Below are 24,394 nucleotides of genomic sequence, written 5' to 3'. Positions count from 1 at the left end.
AATAAATAAATAAATAAAATAAAATAAAATAAAAATAAATAAATATAAATAAAATAAATGAAATAAAATAAAAAATTAAATTAAAAAATAAAAATAAATAAAAATAATAAAAATAAAAAATAAAATAAAATAAAATAAAATAAATATAAATAAAAATAAAATAATAGTTAAATTGTTATACAGTAGCAACTGGGAGTAAGGAGTTAAGAGATTCAGTTTAGATTTATTCATATACTTCTTATCCATATTTTCTCACTTGTTATATGTTCCTACTGATGGGAAGTTTTTTCTATTTTAACAGCTTTGAGATTTTTGAGGATGCAAAACAGCATCATTTTCAAGTTATAGCATAAACACTCTTGTGTGTTGCAGTTTGAACTAGTAATTAATCAGTGAATTGATAAAGTTAGGTAAAATGAAGACAAACATTTTCTTTTAACTTAAAATGTTTATGTATGTTTTTTCCCAATTTTTGGGTATATGTCAAGGCTTTTTAATTACATATAGATTGGCCTGCTGTTTGCTGTTTGGAGTACTGCAGTGTTTCTTGTTTAAGCACACTCACAATGTATCATCTACAGTTTCTAATTTTAGTTTAAATGGAGTGAAAAATTGATACTTGTAGTCTGAGTACAGAGTCCTAGGAATTTCCATGATTTTTTTCTCTAAACTTTTACAGTTCTTTTGACTGTAGTTTATCAAACAACTTAAAAAAAAAAGCTTGGTAAATCTTTCCACATACTATATTTAACTTAGTCAGAATTTAATGAAATAGTTTTTTTTGTGTGTGTGTTCATGTATCATAGATTTACTTGACATTTCATTAATCATCAAAAGGGTATATATTTGGGACTGAACACTACTGGCTATCAGTAAGTGTGCAAATCAAGTATTGGATACAGAAGTACCTAGCTCTGCTATTGAGCTTTAATTATATATGGGTATTAGGGAATGAAGAGCAACTTTTGCATGGTGAGCCCTTTAAGTGAAGATCAGCTTAGAAATCTTTTACTTATTAAAAAACTTAAAAACCTGTCCTTATACTTATTGCAGTTAAAGTTGAATTAACTTTTTAAAAATTACTTTTTAGGATTTCTGGCCTCTTAAAGGATGTTTCAGAAAATCTATATTTACTGAGGAAGATGATCTTGGGCACTACAAAGACTGAGACTGAACTGGGACCCAGCAGTAACTTCAACTTATTATCATTGGAAGATTCAACTGCTGGTGGAGTACAACAGAAATCAATTGGAGAACATACAATTTTTACGTTAGTTAAAGATGAAACAGGGGACCCAACACTTGATAATTTAGTTAAAAATGATAGAGAAGATGTACTTGGAAATGAAGTAGAACAAAAACAAGACAAATTTGAAGATGGAATAGAAGACAATAAATTGAAAGAGAATATGGAAAGAACTTGTTTGATGTCATTAGATATTACAGAGTATGAACTTCAAGTTTTGGAACAGCAGGCTCAGGAAAAATTTCTTAGTGATGCAACTTACAAATCTGCTGAGGTACTAAATAAAGAAGAAACACTTTTTTTAGTTATTAGTATGGGTTGACTGACCTTTTTTCTGTGAAGGTGTAGATGGTAAATATTTTAGACTTTGTGGGACATACAGTCTCTTGCAACTACTAGGTTTTGCCAGTGGAGTGTAAAAGTAGCCATAGACAAATGTAAACAAAATGTGCCTGTGTGTTTCTGTTAAACTTTATCAACAAACAGACAGTGGGGAATATTTGGCTTGTGAGCCATAGTTTACCACCCCTGACTTAGTGCAAAGATTTCATAGTGTCAGTAGATACTTATTGTAATTTGATATTTTATGATTTCTTATGCTTTTTTTCATAATAAGATGTTTCTTCTTTTTATGGATTCCCTTTGTATCTACTAGCGTTTACTCTTCCAAACTTGATTTTTTTGGGTGATTTTTATTTCCTTGTACAGGGCTTCTTTACTTGCTAGTGAGAGAGGGTTTCTAATAAATTGATATTTTTGCTTATCATTAGTCTTTATTGTCATCTGGAGAGTCATTTTTTTTCTTAATTTCTCATTTGTTTTTTGATTAGTTAAAAAAATTAGGATGGCCATATTCTCTAGAATTTTATGCATTTTCTTTTGCAATAAATATGTTTTTCAAAAATTAGATGTTGAAAGCCACTTAATGAGCCATTATCCCCCTAGTTTTTCTAATGTTTGCTATGTTTTGGTAACTATATTAGTCATCACTTCTACCAATATATAAATGTATTTTATTTTAAAAGTGTTTTCACAATATCTTTATACCAATCATATATAAAGCAGTTTTCTTCTTTGGGAAATATCATTTTTTTGCTAATCTGCATTTCCCCTTCATTTTTCTAGACATTTCTCATTAGATATATACTTAAAATGATGTTTCATATAAATTATAGAATTTTGATCAGGATTTCATGATTTAACCGATCTTTTATTCCAATTATTGCCTTTTTTTAGTTAGCAATATTTTCTTTATTATTAAATACCTTATTTAAAAATTAAAGTAACTTTTCTCTGATAGTAAAAAACTTATTTTATTTTACTTATTTATTTACTTTTTGAGTTGGAATCTCACCCTGTAGCCCAGGCTGGAGTGCAGTGACTTGATGATGGCTCACTGCACCCTCAACTTCCTGGGCTCAGGTGATTCTTCTGCCTCAGCCTCCCAAGTAGCTGGGACCACAAATACATGCCACCATGTCCGGCTAAATTCTTTACTTTTGTAGAGATGAGGTCTTGCTATGTTGCCCAGGCTGGTCTCGAATTCCTGGGCTTAAGCAATCCTGCCTTCTCAACCTCCCAAAGTTCTGGGATTACAGGCGTGAGTCACTTGCCCAGCCAGAAAGCTTATTTTAAATCTTTTCCTTTTTTGACTTAAATTTTGCCATTTAGTTTGGGCTATATTTCCTTTACTATTTTCTATTTAAACGTTAGGCATTTTGGGGGGACATTTTTAAAAAATTACTTTTGTGTGTTTCTTTTGTGTAAGTTCCCATCATGTTGGATACTTGCATCCTGAAGATTGCCAAAATATTATAAAGGTACTTCATATCCACACATTGGCAATATGCTGAATAAATAACATTTTTGATACTTTGTCAAAGATATGTAGGTACTACTTGTAAAATACTGATTTATTTGAAGATGTTAGAGTCGTAGTAGTTTTTTGTAGTTAAAAAAAATCAGTGGATAGAAAAGAACAACTACTGTTCTTGGCTTTGTACTGAATTTTTCCACATTGTGAAGATATTCTTGTATTCAAAAAGTTCGAGGCACACAGTTTGACACTGTTTAACCAGAATTGAACTCTCCACTTTGTACTCTTGTTTAGAGTAGGGATTTCATTTCATTTGTTCATCCAACTTGTCTATTTTTCTAACTATATATCTTTCTTTTTCTGTTCTTTGTTTCTTTGTTCCTTTCTTCTTTTCTCTCTCTTTTCTAATTACCTATCATATAAACATATAAATATGTATTATACATTTACCTATTACAGAAGAGGAAGTTGTCTGTAGATATTTAGTATACAGGACCTTTAATTTGCAGAAAAGAGGGTATGAAGTCGATTATACTGGAAATTAATATTTGAAATACTTTCTTTAAAGCATTTATCTCCCAAGAATAATGAAAGTGATACATCTTATGTAATTGAGAGTGATGAAGATTTAGAAATGGAAATGCTTAAGGTATGTTTAAAATTATAGAAAAGTTATTTCATGTTCTTTCCAAAGGACATTCGATTAAGTAAAAGATGACCTAATTATAAACCATGTCCCACCACAATGAAATTGATACTAATTATGTAATATTAGATTTTATGTTTTTCAATTCTATGTCTTTATATCCTTATATAGTATATGAATAATGTTTTGAAAGTAGTATACTAATTATTAATATGTTTTCTGTTTCTTCTTAAGTCAATTTTTTTTCATCTTTTCCTGGAATATGGGTAATGATTGGACTCTCCAGTACTGAATTGGTTTCCTTTCTTCCCACCCATGTGTGTCTCCTTTTATTTGGAAGTTTTTATACAGTCAAGAATCTTTTTTATTTTCTTTGGTATTATTTATTATGGATATTTTATATTTGTGATGTATAATTTTCTAATGGTTTAAATGGTTCAGTTTTAATTTTTTAAATTTTTAAAATTTTTTTTGAGTTGGGAGTCTCACTCTGTCACCCAGACTGGAGTGCATTGGCCCCTCCCGGCCACTGCAGCCTCGACCTGCTGGGCTCCGATGATCCTTCCGCCTCAGCCTTCCAAGTAGCCGGAATTACAGGCATGTGCTACCACGCCGGGCTGATTTTTTGATTTATTGTAGAGATGAGGTCTTGCTGCCCAGGCGGGTCTCAAACCCGCGGGCTCAGGCAGTCCACTCACCTCAGCCTCCCAAAGGCTCAGGATTACAGGCTGAGCCACCAAGCCTGGCTAAATGGTTCAGTTTTACTCTATTTTATCATCAAAGTTGAAAATAGTACTTTATAACTTACAGATTTTCTGCTTCCTCACTCAGTCTCAAGTTTCTTTGTCAGATGTTGTGAACCCAAAGATGTTCACAACAGAAGAAAGAAAAGCCAATTTAGCAAAATTAAGTGGAAAATAAAGAAAAAAACACAAGTTGACCATTATGCATGCTTTTTATTCCTCATCTTTCACTTGATATGATTTTTTTTTTTTTATAAAATGAGATTAATTTCTTTATTCTTTAGTTTTGATGCTGAGTAGTGGGAAGTGATTCAGAATTCAGATGTGGGTTTGAATCCCACCTTCTCCAGTTATTAGCTGTGTGACTTCAGACAAGTTTCTTATTGTCTTTGGTACTCAGTTAACAATTATAATTCTTTTTTTTTTTTTTTTTTGAGTTGGAGTCTCACTCGGTCCCCCAGACTGGAGTGCAGTGGCCGCTTCCGGCCACCGCAGCCTCGCCTCCTGGGCTCCGGCAATCCCTCTGTCTCAGCCTTCCGAGTAGGCGGAATTGCAGGCATGCGCTACCATGCCCGGCTGATTTTTTGATTTATTGTAGAGATGAGGTCTCGCCTGCCCAGGCGGGTCTCGAACCCGCGGGCCCAGGCAATCCACTCATCTCAGCCTCCCAAAGGCGCGGGATTACAGGCTGAGCCACCGAGCCCGGCTAACAATTATAATTTTTACGGTATTGCTTGTGAAGAGCTTTGTACAGAACTTGACGTTTAGTAAATGGTTAATAAATATTAGCTAACAGTAGTAGGAGAACATAAATACTAAACCATATTTCTTTATTAATTAACCGTTTCTCTTAGAAGTACTTTTCAAGTAGTACACAGTTATTTGCAACATATACAGGAGGATGACAAAAAAATTATACACATTTTAAGAGATGTTATCTATGTGTTACTTTTCAAAGTTGAATTAAATTGCAGTAACAGTGTGTAATATGATGTTCGCTCAGCCGTGCTTCCGCGATTTTCTTTGTCCTGTCTGCATAGTGATGCTAGAATTCATTTGATTAATGCCGTCTTTTGAGCGCACATCATACTTAAAATTTGTATGCATTTTTTGGCACTCCCGTGTATATTGAATCTCTTTTAAAAATTTGTTTTTTATTTTAGAGTTGTGGGGTAGAAGTGGGGATTTATTATATAAGTAGGTTTCATGAGGGTGATGTTGGCCCTCTTTTCCCTATGATAGTGGACCAGGTACCCATTGTGTTGTCACTCTTCCACCCTTCCCTTGTCTCTTCCTCCCTCACCTAGCAGTGTCCAGTATCTGCCTGTGCTTGTGTGACCAGTGATCAGCGCACACTTATGTGTGACAGCATGTGGTATGCACCTATATTAGAGAATCCTGTTTTAAAAATGCTTTCAAAGCACGTTTATGGACTTGAAACAAAAATCAGAAACAGAATCACTTTTTTCCTTTCAGGCTTGAAATGAATTAAACTTAAAACAAAAAAACAACTCCAAAGTCAAGATATTAAATGAAAAGTTTAATAAAAAGAGAAAATGAAAACTGTGATTTAATAAAGACTTTCTGTCACATCTTAGTAGGAAATTTTATAGATGAACCAATTTTGAAATATCCTAATATTCCTGAACTAGATAATCTTTATTTGGGAGAGAAAATCAGATACTGTCATGCCAAAATAAAAACAAATAACTTCATTTCATATTTGTAATATTCCTTTTCTGAAATTATTTCAATCTTCATTTTTTTGTTTTGACAATTCCAAAACACATTTATTGTTTGCTTATAGTATACGCCTATCCTTATTCACAAAGAATGTCACTGACACATGATATAGAGAAACTCATTACAAAAATAACATTAAAATCCACATTTGCCACTTGGGGACTGAAAACATTGAAGTACAATACAGAAAAAATATTTTAAATTATTCAAATTTAAAATTTATAATAGCTTTCCCTGGGGGCAGTTCATTATATGCCATTAATGAACCTTGTTTATGCTGGAAGGTTTGGCCCTGTGCCTTAGAAACCATTCATGAGCACATATTTAAACTGGAGCACACATGTTCTTTTGTCGTATTGCTGGCACATCTGCCAGTTTTGAGCAAAATTGTAGCTTCTGTTAATAATACTCCTTTTGTGTTTGGTGAAAAAGATATGACACTGTCAGTGGTTTGGCTTTTAAAATTTCTTTTAAACTTTCAGTCTTTAGAAAACCTAAATAGTGCCACGGTGGATTCAACTCATTCTAAAGCATTAGAAATGGAAAGAAATCTGGATCTTCCTACTGAAGAAGACGATGAAGATGAAAATGATGCTATTGAAGAGGAAGAAGAAGATGATAAGGGTAAGTACTAGATTTAGTTTTAGGTAATGGAAATGAAGATTTTATCTGTGGACTTTTTTTGGTAACACTAATGTAGTTTCTGATTGCCATTAATGGAAAGTTGGTTATGTTATATGCATGCAATTTGGATGGACATATTTCTTGCCATGTTTTGTTTTAAATGTTAGATTTTAGAAGTATAGCTGATTCTAAAACATCAGTTTTTTACAGCACTGGTAAAGTGCAAATCACAACCAAATTCTGATACTTAGTAGTGATCAAAGTATTTGCTTGGAGTCATAACTAATACCCAGAGGACCGAATTGTGTTGAGATTAAAAGACAGAAAACACTAGCCTATGATATCGATCACTATATTCTTTCAAAGAAGCCAATGAAATAAACTTTTTTCTCTCTCTAATCTAGTGTATTTCTATTTTAACATAAATATCCATTTTATTTTATTTTAAGACTGTTTGTTGCCTGAACCCAGTGCAAAGCAAGTTACATGCCTCAAGACCTACTTTGGCCATTCCAGTTTTAAACCGTGAGTATAATCTCATTTAATTAAATCACATATTTAGTATTTTCTTTACAAAGGCAAAAAAAAAAAAAACAAAAGCAAATGACTCATCTACTTAGCAGCAGCACAACTTCACTATAGTTTTACATGCTACATTGTATTTTCTAAAAATTCAGTTTTGCAAATTGTTTTTTAAAATTTTGTTTACTTTAAAGATGTAGGGTACAATTCAGAATTAGGTAAGCAATGGTCATTGTACAGGTAAAGTTTGGGCCTCCCTTTGGTCCTGACTTTGCCCAGTTTAAGATCAGATACCCTTATTGATGTTATGTGCCCCTCCCCTCCTCCCCTGGCGATGTCCTGCTACTGCTAATCCCTTTCTTATTGTATTATGATAAATGCTCAGGGTCTGCTTATGAGTAAGAATATATGGTACTCAGTTCTTTGTTTCTGTGATAGATCACTGAGTATGATAGACTCTAAATCCATCCTAGTTGCTGCAAAAGTCAATGATTTTTGTTCTTCTTTATGGCTGTAATATTCCATCCTGTATATGTACCACATTTTTTTTATCCAGTTCAGTTTCAGTGGGTAACATAGTTGGTTCCATGTTTTTGCTATTGTGACTAGTGCTGCAATAAACATGTGTCTGCAGGTATCTTTTGTACAGTGATTTACGTTCCTCTGGGTATATTCCCAGAAGGGGAATTGCTGGGTTGTATGGAAAATCAATGTCTAGTTCTTTTAAGAATTGCCACACTTGCTGGGCTCGGTGGTCAGCCTGTAATCCCGCGCCTTGGGAGGCTGAGGTGAGTGGATTGTCTGAGCCCGTGGGTTCGAGACCCGCCTGGGTAACTTGGTGAGACCTCATCTCTACAATAAATCAAAAAATTAGCTGGGTGTGGTAGTGCGTGCCTGTAGTTCCAGCTACTTGGAAGGCTGAGGCGGAAGGATCGCCGGAGCCCAGTAGGGCGAGGCTGCGGTGGCCGGAAGTGGCCACTGCACTCCAGTCTGGGTGACAGAGTGAGACTGCAACTCAAAAAAAAAGAATTGCCACACTGTTTTCCGTAGAGGTTGCACTAGTTTGCATTCCCACCAACAGTGTAGAAGCATTCCCTTTTCTCCGCATCCTTGGCAGCATCTGTTGTTTTTGTTTTATTAATGATGGCCATTATTACTGGAGTTAGGTGGTATCTCTTTGTGGTTTTGATTTGCATTTCTCTGATGATTAGTGAGGCTGAGCATTTTTTCATGTCTGTTGGCTCTTCGTATGTCTTTTTTTGAGAAGTGTCTATTCATGTATTTTGCCCACTTTTTTTTTTTTTGAGTTGGCGTCTCACTCCGTCACCCAGGCTGGAGTGCAGTGGCACACTCAGGGCCACCCAGTGTCAGTCTGCTGGGCTCAGGGGATCCTTCCGTCTCATTCTTCCAAGTGGCTGGAACTACAGGCATGTGCTATCACGCCTGGCTAATTTTTGATTTATTGTAGAGATGAGGTCTCACCAAGTTGCCCAGGCTGGTCTCGACCCCGTGGGCTCAGTCAGCCCTCTCACCTCTCCCTCCCAAATTGCTGGGATTACAGGCCAGGGCCTTGCCCACTTTTTAATGGGGCTGTTTAGTCTTTTTCTTTTTGGAACATTTGAGTTCCTTGTAGATCCTGGATGCTAGACTTTTTTCAGATATGCATTTGGCAAGTATTTTTTCTCATTCTGTGGGCTGTCTCCCCACTCTCTTGATGGTTTCTTTTGCTTTGCAGAAGCTTTACAGTTTGATCAGGTCCCACTTGTCAGTCTTCTCTCTTATGGAATGTGCTTTTGGGGTTTTGATCAGGAATTGGTTGCCTATTCTGATTAACATAAGAGTGTCTCCTGTGTTTTCTATGATTCTTAATGTTTGAGGTTTTATGTCTAGGTCTTTGATCCATTTGGCGTTGATTTTTGTGTATGGTGATAGGTAGGGGTCCTGCTTCTTCTGTACATGATCAGCCAGTTTTCCCAGCACCATTTACTGAATAGGTTCTCCTCTCCCCAGTGGTTGTTATTGGAGGCTTTGTCGAAGATGAGTTGGTTGAGAAATTGAGGTTTTGCTTCCAGAATCTCCATTCTGTTCCATTGGTCTGTATGCCTGTTCTTGTACCAATAACCAGGTTGTTTGATTATTGTAGCCTTATAATAAAGTTTAAAGTCTGGAAGTGTGATACTTCTTGCTTTGTTTCTTTTGCTAAGGATTGTTTTGGCTATTCATGGTCGTTCGTGCTTCCATATGAATTTCTGTATTGTTATTTCCAGGTCTGAGAAGAATGATGTTTGTAATTTAATTAATTGCATTGAATCCATATTAACAATGTTAATTCTTCCAATCCATGAGCATGGAATATTTTCCTGTTTGTTTGTGTCATCTTTGACTTCTTTGAGCAGTGTTTTGTAGTGTTTGTTATAAAGATCTTTCACGTCTCTGGTTAGGAAAATGTCAAAGTATTTCATTTTTTTGGTGGCTATTGTGAATAGGATTGTGCTTTTCATTGGGTTCTCTGCCTGTTTGTTGTTGCTGTATGAGAATGTGACTGTCTTTTGTACCCTGAGACTTTGCCAAAGTACTTTATCAGCACAAGGAGGTTTTTGACAGAGTCTCTTGGATTTTTGAGGTATAGGATCATCTCATCAGCAAAAAGAGATAACTTGACTTCTTATTTTCCTGTTTGGATATCCCTGATTTCTTTTGTCTGATTGCTCTAACTAGGACTTCCAACACGATGCTGAATAGGAGGGGTGAGAGTGGGCATCCTTATCTTGTTCAGGTTTTCAGGGGAAATGCCTCCAATTTCTGTCTGTTTAGCAGTATGTTGGCTGTGGGTTTATCGTAGATGGCACTTACTATTTTGAGGTATGTTCCCTCTAGGCCTAGGTGTTCAAGGGTTTTTATCACGAAGAAGGGTTGCTGGATTTTATCAAAAGCTTTTTTCCACATTTAATGATATAATCATGAAGTTCTTGTTTTTACATCTGTTGATGTATTGAATTACATTTATGGTCTTGGGGATGTTGAACCAGCTCTGCGTTCAGGGCATGACTCCTACTTTGTCATGGTGGGTGATTTTTGAGATGTGTTGTTGAATCTGATTTGCTAGAATCTTGTTGAGAATTTTTGCATTTTTGTTCATCAGGGATATTGGCCTGCAGTTCTCTTTTTTAGTTGGATCTCTACCCGGTTTGGGTATCAGTGTGATGTTAGTTTCATAAATGATCTGGTGAGAGTTCTCTTTCTCGATTGCCTGGAATACTTTCAGTAGGATTGGTATTAGCTTCTCCTTGTATGTTTTGTAGAATTCTGATAAATTGTTTTTATAAGCAAGGAAAAATATTTTAACTGTGCAGTTCTGTGTAGAAACTAGTTTAAAGACAGTTACAAATAAATTCTAATTTAATACTTAACTTGTTTTTCATTAGATATCTATCTGTGTGCCTATTTTGTGCATCATATTGTCTAAAGCATGCTAATGTAATAGAATCCATAATACAACAGTTTGAAGAACGATGATAATCTTATCTATTTTAACATGCTCAAAATGTGTTAACTTATAAGAAGCACCTTTATAAGAATAAAAATGAGATGAGGAACAAGTACATTTGAATAAAACTAATAAGCATGTAAAAATCTAGGTTGGATTTTTTGTATTCTGAGAATTTAATATATAACCTCTGAAGTATTTCTTTTTCTCTTTTGGTTTTAAATGTTTAAAATTTATGTATGTCCTATGCAGATCAATGAATTTTCATAAACTGAGCACCCTTTATAACCAACACTTAGATAAGATCGGTCATTATTAGCACAACAAGAAGATCACTTCTCCAATTGTTTCCCTTGACATTGCATTAAGAAAATTTTCTAAGATATAGTAAAGTTGAAAAAAAAATTTCTTGTGTGAATGCCTGTATACCTACCACCTAGATTCTATTATTAACATATTACTGTACTTGCTTTATCACATATCCGTCTATCCATCTCTCTATTCATCTGCTGAAGTGTTTTTTTTTTTTTTTGAGTTGGAGTCTCTTCCTCAGTTGCCCAGGGTAGAGTGCAGTGGCACACTCACGGCCACTGCAGCCTCGACCTGCTGGGCTCAGGCAATCCTTCTGTCTCAGTCTTCCAAGTAGCTATAACTACAGGCGCAAGCTGCCACGCCTGTCTATTTTTTTATTTTTTATTTTGTTTCATTGTAGAGATGAGGTCTTGCCAAGTTGCCCAGGCTGGTCTTAAACTTGTAGGCTCCAGCAATCCTCTCACCTTGGCTTCCCAACGTGCTGCGATTATAGACGTGAGACACTGTGCCAGAGCAATCTGCTGAAGTTTTAATATGCATGTCATGGTCAGTTGAGGATGTCATTACACTTCCCCCTAAATACTTCAGCGTATAAATCATTAACTAGAGTGAAATACATATTTACAGTTTTTTCTTTTGCTGTAGAATATCCATATGAGGAAATGCCAACCCTTACATGTGCATTTGCAAATCTTAAGTGTACATGTATGCATCCATATAACCTAAATTCTTATAATGACATAGAACATTATTACTATCACCTCAGGTAGGTTCCTCATTTCCCTTCTCTGTGAATCCTTGTACCTGAAGAATTTTTCTTCTTAATTTTAAAACTTTGATTCTTTTGGATATCTAGTATGAAGCCTGGAATTTATTTTATACTTTAGATATATGTAAGGAAATTTAATACATATTTTGCCAAATGGGAGCTTCTAATTGTTAGGTAGCTTGAATGAGAGGATGATCAAATAGAGTTCTCTGTTTAAAGTTCTGGTTTGTGCAATTGTATATATGTAGCTCAAACATGTAAAATAATTATATTAGAGGAAGTGAAAAAAATAAATGGATTTTAACAGGTACCTTGGGTTTTTTATTAATACAATAAAATAGGTTTTTGCTTTTTTACCTTCAAGGGTTCAGTGGAAAGTGATTCATTCAGTATTGGAAGAAAGAAGAGATAATGTTGTTGTCATGGCAACTGGTAAGTTGTATTAAGCAAATAACCTAATCCTTTAACAGATAAAACTTAAAGAGTTTGAAATGCTTAATCTTTCATTAAACTCTCAAAATACAAATAAAAATACAAATGGTGTAAAATATACAAGAGAGTGTCAGAGAATTGATGTTTACATTCATGCATGAATTAACTTTTAAGAAGATAGCATATTAGTATTGACCATTCGGCCATGCAAGTACATTGTGAGAAGAAATTAAAGTATCAAGGGTTTATTTTATTTCTACAAATGTATTGTTTTTATTTCAAGGATATGGAAAGAGTTTGTGCTTCCAGTATCCCCCTGTTTATGTAGGCAAGATTGGCCTTGTCATCTCTCCTCTTATTTCCTTGATGGAAGACCAAGTGCTCCAGCTTAAGTAAGTCATGTTATCATTGCCACATCATCACCCTCTTTTTTTCTTCTGTTAATGAAACATCTAATCTATCATGTTTGTTAAAATCTAGTTCACGATACCACTCTTCTACAAGTATTGCTTTATCTTTACTAGTAATAAATAATACTTTCGTAAAAAGTTTATCTTGAGCACTCTGTAATTGAAGGCTGCCAAGTATAAGTAATAAAATTTTTACAAAAATATTATCACTTTATGCCAGTTCACATGGAATATTTCAAGATTCTTTTCTCTTTTGATTACCCTTGCATGAAGTTATATATAGTACATGGAAGCACATTTTTAATCTATGGAAAACTTTCCATCTCATTCAAATTGAGCTTGCAGTCTTTAAAAAAAATTAATGCACACTATTTGTACATATTTATGGGGTAACTGTGATATACATAATGATCAAATCAGGGTATTTAGGATGTCTGTTACCTCAAACATTTGTCATTTCTTTGTGTTGGGAACATTTCACATCTTCTAGTAATTTTGAAATATACAATATGTAGTTGTTAACTGTGGTTGCCCTATCGCGCTATCAAACACTAGAGCTTATTCCTTCTATCTGACTTGTTTATACTTATTACCAACCTCTCTTCATATTCCTCTTCTGCTTCTGCTGCCCCAAGCTTGCATTCTTTTTCAGAGACCCCCCCCTTAAAAACCTGCTTTCTGATATGCCCCTTGAAGGAAGTTGTTTATCGAGTTAATGAGTTACAAAAAATATAATATTGCAAAGAGGAATATGTATTATTATATTTCTTTATTCCCTCTTACTTAAGAGTGAAATTGATATTTGTATTGTTTACATGCCTACAGAGTATTTGTTTTTCTTCTTACAGAATGTCCAACATCCCAGCTTGTTTCCTTGGATCAGCACAGCCAAAAAATATTCTAGATGATATTAGATTGTGAGTAATTTATATGATTTCTGATAATGTGGTCTGGTGTTTATGGTATATAAGAGAATTTTGCACACAAAAAATTGTATTTAATGCATTAAAAAAATGTCCATGATTTGAAAATAAACTTTCTTTTAATAGCACATTTGCAGAAATATTCATTTTAAAATGTTTCAAATTTACATCTATTATTCTCAGTTCTTTTTTTTTTTTTGAGTTGGAGTCTCACTCTATCGCCCAGACTGGAGTGCAGTGGCCACTCCCAGCCAGCACAGCCTTGACCTGCTGGGCTCTGGCGATCCTTCCGCCTCAGCCTTCCAAGTAGCTGGAAATATAGGTACGCGCTACCACGTCCAGCTGGTTTTTTGTTCCATTGTAGAGATGAGGTCTCACCAAGTTGCCCAGACAGGTCTCGAACCCGCGGGCTCAGGCAATCCACTCACCTCAGCCTCCCAAAGGCGCGGGATTACAGGCTGAGCCACCGAACCCGGCTTATTCTCAGTTCTTGAGTTATAAGATTAGCATTGAAGTCAAGGAATTATAAAATTTTGGTTTTAGAAGAGAATTTAGAGATTTGTCTCATTTTACAGGTGAGAAAACTGAGACCCAGAGATAAGTAACTTGTCCAAAGTCACTCAATGAATTCATTGAGAGGCTGATCAGAGACTGGATTCTAGGTCTTTTGCCCTACTGCTTCTATCATAGCATAATCCCTAAGAATTAATTGTCTTAGATGCAAACAAAAATGTATGTATGTGTATATTAATACATGTGTATATGTGTGTGTGTGTGTGTGTATGTGTGTGTATATATGCGTGGTCTAATTTTAGAACATTTTCATCACTTCCAAAAGAACTCCCATATCCATTAAGCAGTCAGTCACTCCTTGTGCATATGTATTAATTTACATACACAAGACACACATGTATTTACTGAGTTTTGATAAATGCATACAAATGTGTAAACCAAATCTCTAACAAGATATGGTATATTACATTCTAGAGTTTTTCTTTATGTTCTTTCCCAGTCTATCCTTCCATCTTTTATTGTAGGCAAACCACTCACTGCTCTATTTTTTTCCACCATAGTTTAGTATTGTATGTTCCAAAATTATGTATACATGGAATCACAATATGAACTCTTTTGTGTAAGACTTCTTTTATTCAGTGTAATGGCTTTATAGATTCCTCCAAGTTGTTGCATGTATCAGTAGTTTTTTTTAATCTGTGTGGTATTTCACTAAATATGGCACAGTTTGTTTTTACATTTTTCTTATTGATAGACACCTATACTATTTCTAGTTTAGGGCTTTTATTAATAAATCTGCTACAAAAGTCTCTTTGCGAACATATATTTTCTTTTTTTCTAAACACTTTTTTTTTCTTTTTCTTTTATTGTAAAGGTGTGGGGTACAAGACAGGTCTAAACATCTTTATTGAGGTGTAGTTTATAATAAATTTTACATACTGAAAATGTATAATTTGATAAATTTTGACATATGTTTGCACCCACAAAACCACTGTCACAGTCTAGATAATGAACATATTCATTACCCCAAAAAAGCTTACTTTTTTTGTCACCTTAATCACCAAGTAACTGCTAATCTGTTTTCTATCACTGTAGATTAGTTTGCATTTTCTAAAACTGTATATAAATGGAGTCAATTATATATTATGTGCTTTTTTTTGGTTTGATTTAAAAGAATGCAGTGTAGTTATTTTGAGATGTTATTACATTTATTAATAGTTCATTCCTTTTATTGTTGAGTAGAACACATTATATGGACATACTGCAAGTTGTTTATCAGTTTACCTGATAGACATTTAGATTATTTCCAGTTTGGGATTATTACAAATAAAACTGCTATGAATATTTGTATATAAGACTTTTTATGGACATATGTTTTTGTTTCATTGGTATATACCAAGGAGTGGAATGATTGGATTATGTGGTGGATATATGTTCAACTTATTTTTTTCTAGTTGAGGTAAAATGTACAGAATGGTGGCTTTTACTGTGTTAATAATATTGTATAACCATCATCACTAAATCCAGAACATTTCATCACTCCCAAAGGAACTCCCATGCCCATTAAGCATTCACTCCCTATTTTCTTTTTTTCTGCCCCATTTCCAACCACTAGTCTACTTTCTGATTTGCATTTTCTGGATGTTTCTATAAATGAACTCTTATAGTGTATGGTCTTTTGTGTCTGGCTTCTGCATAGCATAAGGTTATCAGTACTTTATTTCTTTTTATGACTGAATAATATTCTATTGTATAGACATACCATATTTTGTTTTCTAGTCATCAGTGATGGACATTTGGGTTGTTTTCACTTTTTTTGCTGTTAATAATTTTGTCTTTATTAACATTTTTATACAAGTTTTGTTATGAACATATATTTTCAGTGCTCTTGTGTATGCCTAGAAGTGGGATTGCTGGGTCATGTGATAATTCTTTGTTTGACTTTTTAAAAAACGTCAAGCTTTTTGACAGTGATGTACCATTGTGTATTCCCATTGGCAGTGAATGAGAGATCCAGTTCCTCTCCATCCCTGTCATCACTTAGTATGGCCAATTTTTAATTTTGGCCATTCTAATAGGATCTAATTGAGTTTTTAATTTGCTTTTTCCTAATAACTAAGTGTAAGGCTGGAGGTACTGGAGGGCAGGGCGGGCCTCAAAACAAGATGGCGCCAACCTGGACCAGGAGAACAATAGGCGAGAGTGAGCCAGCAAAAATGAGTGACTGGAGCTAAGACTGCAGCCAGAAAGCCAACCAGTACCTGTTACAGTGACTCTAGCAACCCCGTTCAGCCAATCGCCAGCAGACGTGACAGCTGTCCCAACCAGTGATTGCTCTCCCTGGCCCCCTCACAGCTTTCTCAGTGTGCCCTTTATAAACCCGTCACCCATCTTGCTGCGTGCGACTTCTCCGGCCCACAGCTACATGGACCGGTGAACCTCGCCTGGGTGTGCTAATAAATTTTTCTTCGCTCCTTAGTTGCTGTTTCGCCTGGTCTGGTTTTGTTTACCTTACACTAAGAATGTTGAGTGTCTTTTCATATACTTATTGGCCAACTATATTTTTCTTTGAGGAAGTGTCTATTCAAATCTTTTGTCCATTTCTTTTCTTATTGAGTTTTGATACCCCTTTCTATATTCTGAAAACAAATCCTTGATTTGATATATGCTTTAAAAACATTTTCTCCTAGTTTATGACTTTTCATCTTTTCACAGTTCTTTTGAAGAGTAGTAGTTTTTCATTTTGACAAAGTCCAGTTTGTCAGTTTGTTCTTTTTATGGATTTTGCTTTTAGTGTTTAATCTCAGAAATTTTTGCATAACTCAACGTCACAAAGATTTTAAGTTTTATCGTTTTAAGTTTTACATCTAGATTTATGATTCATTTTTAGTAAATTTTGTATATTGTGTGAGGTATTGATTACAGTTTGTTTTTGTATTTTTCACGTATAAATACCTGATTGTTCTAGCTCCTTTTGGTGAAAAGACTATCCTTTTATTGACCTTGTGCCTTTGTCAAAAATAAATTGACTACATAGATGTAGGTTTATTGCTGTGCTCTTTATTCTTGGTTCTGTGGATCTAGTTGACTGTCTTGAATGGTATCTTGATTACTATAGCTTTTTAATAAGCCTTAAAATCAGATAGCACAAGTCCTATAGCCTTGTTGTCATCTTTTAAAGTAGTTTTTGATTATTCTTGTATATACAAATCCTTTGTATTTCCATAAGCACTTCAGCATCACTTTTTCAACCAAAATGCCTGTGGAGTTTTGATTGGGTTTATCTTGAACCCTGATATCTAAAGAATTAGCTATCTTGATAATTATTGTCATTGTTTTACACTGAAGAAACTGGGTACACTAAAGTTAGGACAGAGATTAATTGGCATAACTTTGACAGAGTGTCTATCCCTGGCCCAATACATTTTAAGTAATTTGCCTAAGAAAAAGAATTTAGCTTGTATGAAGTAGAACTGGGCAGTTTGACATCAGAGCTTATTATTTACAATGTTTCCTATGTTAGAGTATCATGTTAGTTTCATGAGGGTAAAGGCATATCTGTTATGGTCTTGATTAATCTCTAGTTAAAGCTCAATGCCCAATATACAATAGACTCTCAAATATTTGTTGAGTGAATAGATTAACTTTTAAAATGTTTCCATATAGAAAATTAAATTTTATTTTATTTAACTTGATTTAGGTCTTCATTTGGTAAATGGAGAATAGACTCTCTAAATATTTTGCCCTATAACTAGCCTTTACTACAAACATTGTTTTAATTAGGATTCTATTTGCTCAGAATAGAAATGAACTCAAATTAGTTTGAGCAAATACTGACTTTTATATTAAGGGTAAAGGGATGTCTCATGGATCCCACTGAAAAAAAGTTAGGCAGTCCTTAGGAAGAGACTGGATTTAGGTATGGAAAATATAATAGGGCTTTCTTTTTATCCATAGGCTGTGCAATATCTTCCTCATTTTTCTCTCTGAAGAGATAATATTATCTGCTTTTCTAGTCACAAAATAGAAGACTGCTCTGCCATTTCCCCCTCCCCCTCTTTTTTAAAAAATAACATGTTGCAGGTCCTGTAGCTTATAGAGACTGACTGGTTGTTTCTTGATCAGACCTCCAGATTCTATCACAGAGATTAGTTGACTTGACCTTGTTATAGTGTCTTCTCCTGGCTCAATAAGTTTTAGGCCACAGAGCAGAATATGTGGATAACATGAAGTAATGAGTGTAGTTCTCAGAGAAGACGGGTGTTATGTGGGTGAACTGATAACACCATGAAAGATTTATCATAGGATTGATCATTTAACTCAAGCACTTTGGTTTGGGGACTAGACTGTAGGAAATCAGAACCTGGCTTCCATGTTGTCTTAGTACTAAATACTCCCGGACAGGCATTGCCACTTGGAATTGGGTGTATTGAAGGTAAATCAAAGAATAAATTTATGTGAATACTGTATGTCCACATATACATAGTATTCATTTAGGTTTTTGTAGGTGGTGTAATGTATTATTTAAACATTTGTTAGGTATTTTTATTGTAAGTTGTAATTCATTGAGATATTGTTTTCTTTATTTTTAGTATGTTTCCTTTACTGTTTTTTTTTTCTTTCTTTTTTTTGTTTTTACAGAGGCAAATATTTGATTGTATACATGACTCCAGAATTCTGTTCAGGTAACTTGGGCCTACTCCAGGAACTTGAGGCCAGTATTGGTAAGTAGTATAGTAAGATCTTCATGAATACTTATGAATTGAGTTATCCTTTAAAGTTAAACCTATGAATTGATACTGGATTTCACTTCTGCTAAAATTTATTTCAACTATTATCTCATTTTTTAACTTGTTTCTGCTATCTTATCCCATAATATCCCATAATTCCTTTTGCCATAGAAATTAGGCTCCTGTATTATAAGTGTGTGTGTGTGTGTGTGTGTGTGTGTGTGTGTGTATGTATGTATATGCTTTCTTCTACTAGACTAGACTTTTTGAGGGAAAAATATCATTCTTATTCATATTTCTCTAGTATAGTGCTTAGCACTTAGTTCAGCTCATTTTTTTAAATTATGAAGATGTGGAGTACAATTCAGGGTTCAGTATACAAACATTGTTGATGAGGTATGCCCCTCCCTCCCCTAGCAGTTTCCCTCAACTGCCAATCCCTCCCCTCCTCCCCTGACAGTTTCTCATTACTGCCAAATGCCTTCTTATAAGCTCTTAAATGCTTTGTTAAATAAATGTTGTTGAATCCTATTTTTTTAATATTCTGAATCTAAATTAAATCAATGTAATGTTTCCCTACCCTTGTTCGTGAGAATCACTTTTCAGACTTCAGAAAAATGTAGGTAACCAGCCTCCAATCTTGAAAATTCTGACTTATCAGGCCTGGGGTGGCATCTAGCCTGGGCATTTTTTCACAGGTGATTCTGATGTGTAGCCAAGGTTGGGAAACCACAGTACCTTTGATTAGTTGCCAGCAGTAAATATGATTGATTACAAATAACCAACAAATAAAAACTTAGATAAGTCAGAGTCTATTTTCTAGGAAGTATAAATATAGAATTAGTCAAAAGCTGATGCCACTTTTTTTTGTACTTGGGAAAATTGTATTGTTTTCTTCTGGGTTAGGCTCAGCTATCCAAGAGTTCCAATCATGGCTTCTTTGTAAATGCCCGTACTTCATTTGAACTAACCAGACTTAGCTTTCCAAGATTGTATGATCTTTTTGGTATAATTATGTAATGGAATAATTACAGATAGGTTAAGTTTTCAGATTGCAACATCTTATTTAATGGTTACATGCATATAACTATAGGAAAGTATTAAAATTTTTTCTAATAATATAATGAAAACAATTTTTTAGTATGTGTTAAAACTAACCAAGAAATGAGGGCAGATATTAACATTTGATTAGGTATATAACCAAAACATGCATTCATTAGCTTTTTTTTTTTTTTTTGAGTTGGAGTCTCACTCTGTCTCCCAGGCTAGAGTGCAGTGGCACACTCATGGCCACCCCAGTGTCAACCACCTGGGCTCCGGTGATCCTTCTGCCTCAGCTTTTCAAGTAGCTGAAACTACAGGCATGCGCTACCATGCCTGGCTAATTTTTGATTTTTTATTGTAGAGATGAGGTCTTGCCAAGTTGCCCGGGCTGATCTTGAACCCACGGGCTCAGGCAATCCACTCGCCTCAGCCGGAATTATAGGCTTAACCACCAAGCCTGGCCGCATTTATCAGCTTTTAAACCCCCATATTAACATATTATGTTTTTGCCTTTAATGGACAATGAATTTGGTATGCTTTCTATTAGGTTGGATGAAGTTCTTGTGAATATTTCACTTTGGATTAAGCATAACAACTGTGCATATAAGTTTTATGGTTTTTTTTACAAAATCTAGAATCTGTGTTCATAGTGGTCTTAGTATGTTTTGTACCATTTTAATACTTATTTTGTTTTGATGATGGAGTTTAATGAATAATTAGTTTAAATATTTAAGTAGGCTTTGTGTGATGGCTCATGCTTGTAATTTCAGCACTTTGGGAGGCTGAGGCGGGAGGATTACTTGAGCCTAGGAGTTTGAGACCAGCTGGGCAACATAGCAAGACCTATTCTCTACAAAAAAAAAAAAAAAAAAAAATCACACAATTAGCCAGGCATCCTGGTGTGAGTCTGTAGTCCCAGCCCCTCTGGGAGACTGAGGCAGAAGGATTGTTTGGTCCAGGAGGCTGAGACTGTCATGAGCCATGAGTTTGCCATTTAAGTTAAATACTTTAATACTTTTTTGACAAGAAGTTAAAACTTCCTGTTTTTATTTTTTAAGGAATTAATTATGAACACTGCAATCATTAGAGCAGAATACTTTTCTTATAACTTAAAAAAAAATTTAAGGGTCTTTCTATGTTACCCTTGCTGGTCTCAGACTCCTGGCCTCAAGCAGTGTGCCTGTCTCAGCCTCCCAAACTTCTAGGATTACAGGTATGACCCACCACACCTGGCTTACTTTGCTTATAAATGGTTGAAAATGTTTTCTTTCGTTGACTCTCAGTGTTGAATAAAAAGGGATAAATTAAATAAAAAAAATTTTTGAGTGTTTTCCTTTGACTTTTGTTGCAGGAAATTGTAAAATGCTTGTAAAAATGAATATACCCAGGATATTATTTGTACAGTAGTCTGACATTTAGCTAATCAGGTTTACGATTTTTAGGTAAATGTTAAATTATTTAGGTAGTCTGTATTTTTAACAGAAACAGCAAACATCATTTTATAGGAAGACTCCTTACCAACCAAACTTGTGATTGTCTTTTTACTTTGGAAATAAGACTTGAATGACAAATATGCCAGAATAAAATATGTATAGAACCTTAGAAGACACTTGAATTTGCACATTTAAATTATATGTTGGCAAAGTTTGTCAACTTTATTGCAAGGGACAAGGTTGTATTCTATTAAAAATTAATTTGTGAAACCTGTACCTAAGGCTTTTAAAATAAAGAAAAGATTTAAAAGAAAAGAGACTGTTGTCTTTGTTTTAGCATATTTAATTTAAAATCTGGATGATTTAGTTTCTAAAACCAAAATAAGTATAGTCATAATACTGAATTTTTCCCAGCCATAGTAGCCAGAGAATTTTGGTACTAATCAACTTTGCTCATATTTAGTAGGATTATTATTTTTATTTTTATTTTTTTGAGTTGAAGTTTCACTCCATTGCCAGGCTGAAGTGCAGTAGCATGCTCACAGCCACCGCAGTCTCGACCTGCTGGGCTCCGGTGATCCTTCCGCCTCAGCCTTCCAAGTAGCCAGAACTACAGGCACACGCTACCACACCTGGCTTATTTTTTTATTTATTGTAGAGATGAGGTCTTGCCAGTGTGCCCAGGCTGGTCTTGAACCCGGGGACTTAGGCAATTCTCTCACCTCGGCCTCACAAAGTACTGGGATTACAGGCTTGAGCCACCGCACCTGGCTAGTAGGATTATTTTTATTTCTTTCTCCTGCATGCTCTCTTAGGACTATTGTAGCTTGTAACCTCAATGAATTGTAATTGTTTATTTGCAAGTCGGTCTCCTCTTTTAGAATTGTGAACTCAAAGTCATTGATTGTATTTTATTAGCTTTTTTATTCTAGTAAGGTGGTTGGATCATAATGGGCTTTTATTAACCATAATAATAGTAGTACTTTATTGTTATTTTGTATGCCAGGTTTTATCTTAACATTTTATGTTAGTTATCTAATTTAATCTTTAGAGTAATTAAAAAATGTTAGGTACTATTATCCACAGTTTACTTGTAGGGAAACTGAGACTTGGAAAGCTTTAGTAACTTGCTTAAAGTAACACACATGGTAGGTGGTCGAGCCAGCTTCTGCATCCAGGTAGTCTGACTCCAGAGCACAGGTTTTTAATCCTCTTACTAGTCTTAATCATTATTAATACTCAGAGAGGTATCAAGTACTGATCATACACATTGAAGGAAAAAATTATTCTTGTCTGAAGTATTCATTTGGAAATTGAGGGCAAAAGCCCTACTGTTACTACTTTGAAATATCTGAAGACATTTTAATGGACGGGCTATACAATAAAAATTCTTTTCTGAAATGCATTACTACACACTGTTGATTCTATTTCAATGTATGTGTCTGATGGAGGGGTGGAGTAGAGAGGCTGCTAGGGAAGAAAGAACAAATTATATTTCTTCTTACCTGCTTTGTTCACAATTAGATTTAGTTCTTCCCATGTCTTTTTGCATTAGTGGATGTGCAAGTCCTTCTGTCTTCTAATACTGGCATTTCAGTGGGACTCTGCAATATGATATGTGATTAGTTACGGATAGTGATGCACTTAATCTCAGTAAAAAATGTGCTGACACTTTATATCTCTTAGTAGTTAATTCATGAGATAAAGTTGACGATACTACAAAAGAGAAATAGGATGGTTCTTGTTTTTAAGGCATTGTTGTGGGTGGTTCATGAGTGATTGTTTAGGGGACAGAGTCATAGTGAACAATTCGTTTCCGAAGGAATAATGGTGAAAACTGAAATTCAATACATATGTTTATTTGGATTAATATATAAATATTGTTTGGATCATTGTTTGGATCACTATATAAATATTTCCTTTTTAATTCTTAATGCCTTTTATTCATGTACGTCTTCTCTCCCCATTCCCACTAATGATTTTTTTGGTGTTATGTGCTATTGTTTATGCTTATATTTCTATATGAACCAAATACTTTAATTTGGGTTATTTATTTTCCTTTTGGTAATATTTATATATTCTAAAAGAATAAATTAATATTCATTTAAATGAGCTTATTTTTTTCTTTTTGGACTTTATTTTTTCCCATTTATATCCTTTTCTTTTTTTCTAGGAATCACACTTATTGCCGTGGATGAGGCTCATTGTATTTCTGAGTGGGGGCATGATTTTAGAAATTCATTCAGGATGTTGGGCTCCCTAAGGACAGTACTCCCATTGGTAAGCTTTGCCAAGTCTCATGTCTTGAAATGACTTTCTTACTAGGAGAGTGTTCAGAATTGGGGATTGGCCAAAAAGCTAAAGACTTCTCTATGAAAGGGTAAATGGATAATGTAAGCAAGGGAAAGTCTTTTTTTAAGATTCCAAGGTTTGCATATAGTTTACTGAGGAATACTATAAAATAAGACCTGGCAAACCTTTTCTGGAAGGACCAGATAAATATTTCAGGTAGTATAGGCTACATGTAGTCTCTGTCACTTATTCTTCTCTTTCCGTCTTTTTTAAAACAACTCATTAGAGTTGTAAAGGGTTACATTTTATCCTAATAATAAAGAATAGCAAATTTTTACATGAATATTGTATCTTAATGCATATTTTGCATGAGTGACTTAAAAACTCACAATACTAGCACCATTTTATTTTTTATTGTGAAAATTATAGATTAACAGGAAGTTATAAAAAAAAAAAAATAGGAGTACCTTTACCCAGTTTCCCAAATGGTAGCACCTTGCATTAACTGTACAAAACTAGTAATACGACATTTGTACAACATTCAGAGTTTATTCTTATTTCTCTAGTTTTATAAGTAATCATTTGTGTGTGTGTGTGTGTGTGTGTGTGTGTGTGTGTGTGTGTGTGTTGTTCTATACAGTTAAATTTCATGTGTAGATTTGTAACTACCACTGCAATCAAATACCAAACTGTTCCATTACCACAAAGC

At 34.5% G+C, this 24,394-nt stretch overlaps 1 protein-coding gene across 1 annotated transcript in view; it reads left to right on the top strand.

Moving 5' to 3' along the window:
• WRN (Werner syndrome RecQ like helicase) overlaps positions 1-24,394 on the top strand; it is a 125,924-nt gene that overhangs the window by 24,893 nt on the left and 76,637 nt on the right. Inside the window, 9 exon segments of the mRNA XM_008051979.2 lie at positions 1,091-1,520; positions 3,631-3,711; positions 6,677-6,818; positions 7,268-7,343; positions 12,273-12,340; positions 12,624-12,732; positions 13,599-13,667; positions 18,828-18,910; positions 23,567-23,673. Coding sequence (XP_008050170.1) covers positions 1,091-1,520; positions 3,631-3,711; positions 6,677-6,818; positions 7,268-7,343; positions 12,273-12,340; positions 12,624-12,732; positions 13,599-13,667; positions 18,828-18,910; positions 23,567-23,673 — 1,165 coding nt within the window.

This window comes from Carlito syrichta, unplaced genomic scaffold (assembly GCF_000164805.1).
Source record: "Carlito syrichta isolate Samal-C Ts95f unplaced genomic scaffold, Tarsius_syrichta-2.0.1 Scaffold249669, whole genome shotgun sequence".
Lineage (NCBI taxonomy): Eukaryota > Metazoa > Chordata > Mammalia > Primates > Tarsiidae > Carlito > Carlito syrichta.
Note: the sequence above shows the minus strand (reverse complement) of the source record. Positions and strands in the feature narration are given on the sequence as shown.